Below are 7,459 nucleotides of genomic sequence, written 5' to 3'. Positions count from 1 at the left end.
GATGCTCACAGTCAGCTATTGGATGGAACACAGGGCCCCCAATGGAGGAGCTAGAGAAAGTACCCAAGGAGCTGAAGGGTTCTGCAACCCTATAGGTGGAACAACAATATGAACTAATTAGTACCCCCATAGCTCGTGTCTCTAGCTGCATATATAGCAGAAGATGGCCTAGTTGGCCATCATTGGGAAGAGAGGCCCCTTGGTGTTGCAAACTTTATATGACCCAGCACAGGGGAAGGCCAGGGCCAAGAAGTGGGAGTGAGTGGGTAGGGGAGCAGGGTTGGGGGAGGGTATAGGGGACATTCGGGATAGCATTTGAAATGTAAATGAAGAAAATATCTAATCAAATAATTAAAAAACTTAATTAAAATTAACTTTCTAGAAGAGTCTATGCAGTCTTTATGACTTCTCCAAACAGGTTGCAATTCTAATTGTGTCTTGGGAAATGTCTGAGGGTTTGGGGGTCAATTAGCAGTGTTAGTTGGTTTTAATTCCCTTGAGCAGATTTGGGTCAAAGAATCCCTGCATTTTGCGGGCTCATCACTGTACAAATTCCATTTGCCCAAGCAATTCCTGACCCCCTCTCTGGGCACAGGGGTCCTCCTCAGTACCCCAGGTTCGCTGCGACCACCCGATGTCTGAGAACCGAGTCTAACGACATTGTAGAAACTAGAGGCATGAGCACATCTGAGCTGTGGATCTGCTTTGGGGAGGACTCTGACCTCAGGGGGGAGCACGGACGAACAAGACAGGGGTGCACGGGATCCAGACTGTTGAGAGACATGATTCCCTCACGTCAGCAGATCTTTCTTACTCTGCAGACTTACAACAGAACCGAAGGAAAACAGCTTCAACTGGAAATACCGATGGCCTTTTCTTTATCTATCTCCTCAGCAGTGAGGGAGTGCAGGGCCTGGCTGTCTCCAGTGCCTGGTTTACTGACTGATGCCGGGTGGGTCTGTGTTAAAGATGCAACCAAGCTCAGATGGCCTTGGAGACAGGTGAGGCCAAAGGCCAGGGCCCTGGCTACCTAAGCTCCTGGCAGCTATGGCCAGCCAGGGTGGCGCTGTACCACCCCAACCCCTCCCGGGTCACAGGTAGGGGACAACCTACTGATGCTGCTAGCTGTACATCCCAAAGACGACTGTTTTTAAAACAAAACCGAAAAGAATCCCACAGAAATTAATTACTTTGTAACTCGTCCTCACAGATTAAAACTTCCATCAGATCCCTTGAGGCTCTGCGATACCAATCCTCCTTGGTTTTCAGAAAATGTATAATAACCTCTCTTCCAGAATGTTTTTTTAGATAATTAATAACAAATTTAAGAAAATATGCTAATACCATCAAGTGTAGTGCTATTACAAAGGAAAACAGCATTCTAGCTTCCTGAAAGGGGACGACAAGGAGGGAGAGGGGAGAAGGTGTTTCCACACGGATTTGGCGATGCTGCTGCTAAGCCACGACCATGAAGAACCTGCTTTTCATCCTTTACCCAAGGCCTTTGCCTCCAAGTCACTCACCTGCCTTTCCTAGATGGCTCACGAACTTCTCTCCCTGGCCAGTGCACAGTGCTCTCAGCAGCCAGAACCCATCCCCACCACAAAAGGAATATGCCAAATTTCATATTCTGGACAGCCAACATAGATTCCCAAATCAAACAGTTCTCCCGAGAAGCCGTGAGAAGGAGCCGGTGAGGAGCTGCCGTCCGCCCTCTCTTAAGGCATCATTGCTGTGTTTGTTATTAGAAGGGATGTTTACCCCGCGAAAATGAAGCTGCAGTCTGTAATCTGGCCAGCGGGAGAAAGCAATTTCCACTAACCCCGCAAATCCCCCTGCGTCAGATGTCAGGGATTTTCTAAACTGAGGTTGAATTCCTGTGTCCTGCCAGACAGTTCCTAGGGGGCAGGTCTAAATTAGTTCATCATCAAACATGGTGGATGTCCTGGTGAGGGTTTTTTGTTCTCAAGTCAACTGAATAGAAAGAAAGAAGTAAATGCAGAAAGGCAGAGTCACTGTCTGTTTGTCTGTCTGTCTGTCTGCTTGGCTTGATCCTCTCCTGATCTATCAATGCTCCTAGATGCTTCTAGTTTGCCCATGGCTTCTGTAACCGTGGGGTTGATACCTTGTGGGGAGCTATAGATGAGATTAAGAGATCAAGTGGGGGGAAAGTGTACCCCACCCTGTGCAAAGAGAAAGCTAGACTCCTTGTCCATCGTAAGATTCTTGTACCAGCCTCTTTGGAAGTTTCCATTTGGAAATGCCTGGACATAAAGGAACAGTCATCAAGAACTATGTCTCCGCTGATACCTGCTCAGAACCTTGGCACAGAATCTATAGGCCCAGGCTCTGTCTCCATCACAGGACAGGGTCAGAGTCCCATGAAGTAGGACTACGGCCAGCATTCTAAACTATTGGCTCCTCCAAGCTGATCTCAGACAGTTGAGACTTTCAGACTGTGTCGACAAACTGACTCAGAATTCTTAGCACTCCTCTGCTGAAAGGGTAACCCGAAACCCAGGCCGCCTGGGCTAGACTTGAGCTCTCTCTCTATAGCCAGGGCTGTTTTTGATCTTCCTGTCTCTAGAGGGATGGACTCAAAGAGATAGGGCTTAGGCTAGGTGTTGCTGTGCCTAGCTATAACTTCAGTATTCCGGGAGGCAGGAAGATTATACATTTGAGGCCAGCCTAGGCTACATGGCAAGGCTACACTGGAGAGCCAAGGAGCTAAATGAGAAGGAGGAGTGGCTGGAGGAGGAAGGGAAAGTCGAGGAGGAGGCAGAAGCGGATGAGTGGATCTACTGTAAGATAATTAGATCGTGGGGAGGAAGTGCCATCTTTGATAAGATTAATATCACTCTCAGAAGAACCTGTTAGTTTGTAAAAGTGTAAACTCTTATTAAAAGAGCAAAGGCAATGCCTGTGCAACCTCGCCACCCAACAAGATCCTGCTCATCTTTTTCCAGGGTCTCCCATTGAGTCTGCCTGAACTTCTTCTCCAACCCCTTCCCCAACCTGACAGATCTAGTACCCTGGCCTAGACTGTCCAACTCTGCTGGAGTCATCACCAACCTCTGGTCTTCCACCAGGAACCATTCCTGCCCATCTCCAATTCCACAGGTCCCTCCAATACCAAATCCAGCCTCTCCAACCAACCAGATTCCTCCAACACTACAGGCCTGCACCAGGATGTACCTCCTTACATCATATTAAGGAGAAAGAATTTAAGCCCAAGGAAACACAAGATAAGGCTGATGAAGATAATGAAGACGATCCAGGACTTAAGAATAGAATTCAGTAAAGAAAGAGAAATGATAAAGAGGACTCAAGCTGACATGAAGATGAAATTGAAAGGTTGGTAACCCAACTGGAATACTCCAAGGAAAGCCTTGTAAGTAGAATGAAGACAGAATATCAGGACTCAAAGATAAAGCAGAAGATTTAAACCAGATAAGCAATGAAAAACACTTTAAAACATAGGAAAGGAAATATGGGACACCATGAGAAGACTAAACCTTTGAATTCTAGTCATAGAGAAGGGACAGGAATCCCAAGTCAATGCCATAGACCAGATCTTCAATAAAATCATAGAAGAAAACATCTCCAAACTAAGGAAAGAACACGCCCACACACAGATACAAGAAGCTCACAGAATACCAAATAAACAAGGCCAGAAAAGAAAATCCACCATGAACGAGCTGGCTTTACTCCTGAGATTCAGGGATGGGTTAAGTTAATAAATGTGATAAACCATATGGACATAAAGATAAAGATCACACGGTCACATCAATAGAGGCAGAGAAAGCCTTTGACGAAATCCAAAGTAACTTAATGATAAAAGTCTCAGAGAATATAAGACTGGAGGGAACCTTTTCTAACATGACAAAAGCTATCTACAAGAAATCCACAGTCAACATCATTGTAAATGGAGAAAAACAAAGCAATCCCTCTGAAGTCAGGAGCAAGTCAAGGCTATCTATATCCTCATTTCTTTTCAATATTATGTTTGAAGTACTAGCTGGAGCAATCAGTCAAGAGAAAGATATTAAAGGGATACAAATAGGGAAAGGAGTCTACCGTCCATATTTGCAGATGGCATGCCTTTATACATTAGACATCCCAAAAATCCTACCAGAGAATTTCTACAAATGATGAATTCAACAACGTGGTAGGATACAAAATCAACTTTCACAGATCAGTAGCTTTCCTTTTTTTAAAAAAAGATTTATTTATCTTATGTAAGTATACTGCAGCTGTCTTCAGACACGCCACAAGAAAGCATCAGATCTCATTATGGATGGCTGTGAGCCAACACATGGTTGCTGGGATTTGAACTCATGACCTTCAGAAGAGCAGTTGGTGCTCTTAACCACTGAGCCAAGCCTCCAGCCCAGATCAGTAGCTTTCCTATATATCAACAACAAACATACAGAGATTGAGATCATAGGCACACCTCCATTCACAGTAGCTTTAAAGAAAGGAAAATATCCAGTAATAAACCTACACAAGGAAGTGAAGGGTCCTACAGTGTTGATTTTAAACCTCTAAAGAAAGAGATAGACAAAGACACTACAAAGTGGACAGGTACCCCACGCTCTTAGGTTGATAAAAATTAATATTTTTGAACGATCATTTTACCAAAAGCTATATACGAGTTCAATTCAATCCCAATCAAAACCCCCATCTCATTCTTCTCAGAAATAAAAAAAAAAAACAACTATCTTAAAATCCATGTGGAATTTCATGTGAATTTGTGATTTCACGGATAGCTAAATCAGTCCTGAGAAAAAGAACAGCGCTGGAGGGTAGAGATTAGTAGTGCAGATTTTTTTTTTTTAATTTTAAATATGAGTCTTCTATCCGCATGCCAGAAGAGGGCACCGGATCCCATTACAGATGGTCATGAGCCACCATGTTGTTGCTGGGAATTGAACTCGGGACCTCTGGAAGAGCAGCCAGTGTTCTTAACCGCTGAGCCATCTCTCCTACCCCACCATTCCATGTCTTAAGCTATATTATAGACCCGAAGTAATGAAAATAATATGGTACTGGCACAAAAAACAGACATGTAGACCAATGGAACAAAGTTGAAGGCCCAAACATGAGTACATGTGACTTCGTCCATTTAATATTTAGCAAAGATGCCAAAAACATGTGCTGAAGAAAAGAAAGCAACTGCCACAAATACCACTGGGGAAATGGATGCCCACACACAGAAGGGTGAAATTAGACTCAAATCTATCACTTTGTACGAAAACTAACTGCAAAGAGATCAAAGACTGAAGCCTGAAACTTGAACACCAAAACGTGTAGAAGAAAACACGGGCAGTACCTTACATGACGTCGGTGTAGGAAAAGACTTTGTGAGTAGCACTCATTTGACCAAGAATTAAAGCCAACAACTTTGCCATAAAACTAAAAACCTGTACAGCTAAGGAAGCAATCACCCTGGTGAAGAGGAAGCTCACAGAGTGTGGGAGAATCTCTGTCGACTATACATCTGACAGAGGATTGATATCCAGAATATACAAAGAACTGAAAAAGGAAGGAAGGAAGGAAGGAAGGAAGGAAGGAAGGAAGGAAGGAAGGAAGGAAGGAAGGAAGGAAGAAAAGACCCATTAAAAACTGAACCTGGGCTTAGCCAGGACCCAGGGAGGGCCTGCTGTGTGTGGGTCACATGTTGCTGCCAGCTCCTGACTGGGTGGAAAGTGCTCTTGGCACGGGCCTCAGTGTGTGGGTAGAGCGCGCGTGTACCTCTGGTTCTGAGATCAAGAATTGCAGGTAGCAGAATGCACACTATTTATTCTTTTGCGATTGTCCAGTTGATGCTGAAGAGGCTGCTCTGTAGCGGCTGCCCTGTGTACACAGGGCCCAGGTTAGCCCCCAGACCCTGTGCTCTGAGCCTCAGGCAGGACAGCCTGCCTCCTGCTGGGCCTGAGCAGGGCCTAGGGCCCGGGAGCAAGGCCTCCCCTGCTGTCCCTGCCACCATCGCCATTCCAGAACCCTGTCTGTGTTTCCTGAGTCAGCATCTGTCTGTCTGTCTGTCGGCTGGGCTGCTGGCTTGTGTTCTTCCCTCTATCACCCGACATCACAAGGGCTTTCTCTGGTCCTCTATCCTTTCCTGACAAAAGAGCCTGCACAGACGGGTGAGCACACCCAAGCATTTACAGCTCCTTTTGCCTGGCCATCGGGTAGCAGTCTGTCTTCATCCCCACTTGAACAAAAGAGAGGAACCAGGAGCTGGGATGCTGGCAGTGTGGCAGAGCAGACACCCTTCCCACATCACCTGCCCCATGTGCTCTGGATTTGTCCCTGTCCTTCCTGGCCTGCCCTGGAGGCTGGAAACCAGTGCAGGTTGGTCCTGGGGTCTGCCTGGGTGTGGGCTCTCTGGTCCCACCTTCCCAGCTTCGAGGAGTCCCTTTTAAGGGCCTCTCTCCAGGTTGCCCTGCCAGAGCTGTGGAGATGCTTCCAGAACTGAAGCAGCCCCTGGGGAGCTGTTGCACCCTCCCCCCATTTCTCCGTGGAGGTCCCTAACCTGCTGCTGAAGCCCAAGTTTTTAGTGCTTTCCTTTGTGTTTGTTAAAGGCCGTGTCCAAGCCCCTCAGATGCCAGGGCCAGGGCTGGTTTCTAGGGAGGTAGGTCAGTCACACACACACACACACACACACACACACACACACACCAGAATTTTTATTTTTTACTTTTTGCCTGAAACAAGCCAAGTGTGAGGTGGTTTAAGAAATCAAATGAAATTGTTTACTATTGTTTTAAAATAAAATCTGAAACTCTGAAAAAATAAAAAGGACCTGGGGCTTGAACAGAAAGTTCTCATAATAAAAAATAAAATTAAAGTGGATAAAAAATATCTAAAACAGTATTCAGTATCTCTTTAGCAATTATCAAAATTTAGATCAGAACAACTTTGAGATTTCATCTTATCCCAGTGGGAATGGCAACGGTCAGCAAAACAATTAACAACAAACGAGGGAGAGGATGCGGGAGGGAGGAAACCCCCATTCTCTGTTGGTGGGAATCAGTGTGGAGCATCCTCACAAAGCTAAAAGTAATCTTACCATACCATCTGATCTAGCTGTAACACTCCTTGGCACACGCCCAAAGCACTTGCTATCTGACTCCACAGACATTGATTTGGCCATGTTCCTTGCTGCTCTATTAATAACAACCTAAATACTCTTCAAAGATGAATGGATAATGACAATGTGGTGTGGGTTCCCTGCCCCTGATCATCCAGAGGCTCGGGATAAGGAGGAGCTGGGGGGCAGGGTTTCAGGTGGAAGTGAGTGTGAATGACCTGTGAGGCGGTTTTAGAGAACAGCTTGTTTGTTGAATTAGCGGGGCTGGCTTCTATAGCTCCAGTCAGGGGACCAGGGGACAGGGAAAGAAAGAGGGAGGACCAGGGCAGAGGAGCTGCGGCAGAGGCGGGGCCTTCCGAGAGCATC

At 45.9% G+C, this 7,459-nt stretch overlaps 1 protein-coding gene across 3 annotated transcripts in view; it reads right to left on the bottom strand.

Annotated features, from left to right (window-relative positions):
* Positions 1-1,932, bottom strand: part of LOC110338813 (gamma-aminobutyric acid receptor subunit rho-1) — a 32,581-nt gene extending 30,649 nt beyond the window's left edge. For 2 of the 3 annotated variants that reach the window (XM_021222269.1, XM_021222270.1), the window contains exon 1: positions 1,524-1,932. In XM_021222269.1, coding sequence (XP_021077928.1) covers positions 1,524-1,645 — 122 coding nt within the window. In that variant the 5' untranslated portion in view covers positions 1,646-1,932. The remainder of the gene's footprint in view (positions 1-1,523) is intronic. The other variant, XM_021222268.1, reaches the window with a different exon arrangement.
* Between the last annotated feature and the right edge of the window lie 5,527 nt (positions 1,933-7,459).

This window comes from Mus pahari, chromosome 22 (genome assembly GCF_900095145.1).
Source record: "Mus pahari chromosome 22, PAHARI_EIJ_v1.1, whole genome shotgun sequence".
NCBI lineage: Eukaryota > Metazoa > Chordata > Mammalia > Rodentia > Muridae > Mus > Mus pahari.
Note: the sequence above shows the minus strand (reverse complement) of the source record. Positions and strands in the feature narration are given on the sequence as shown.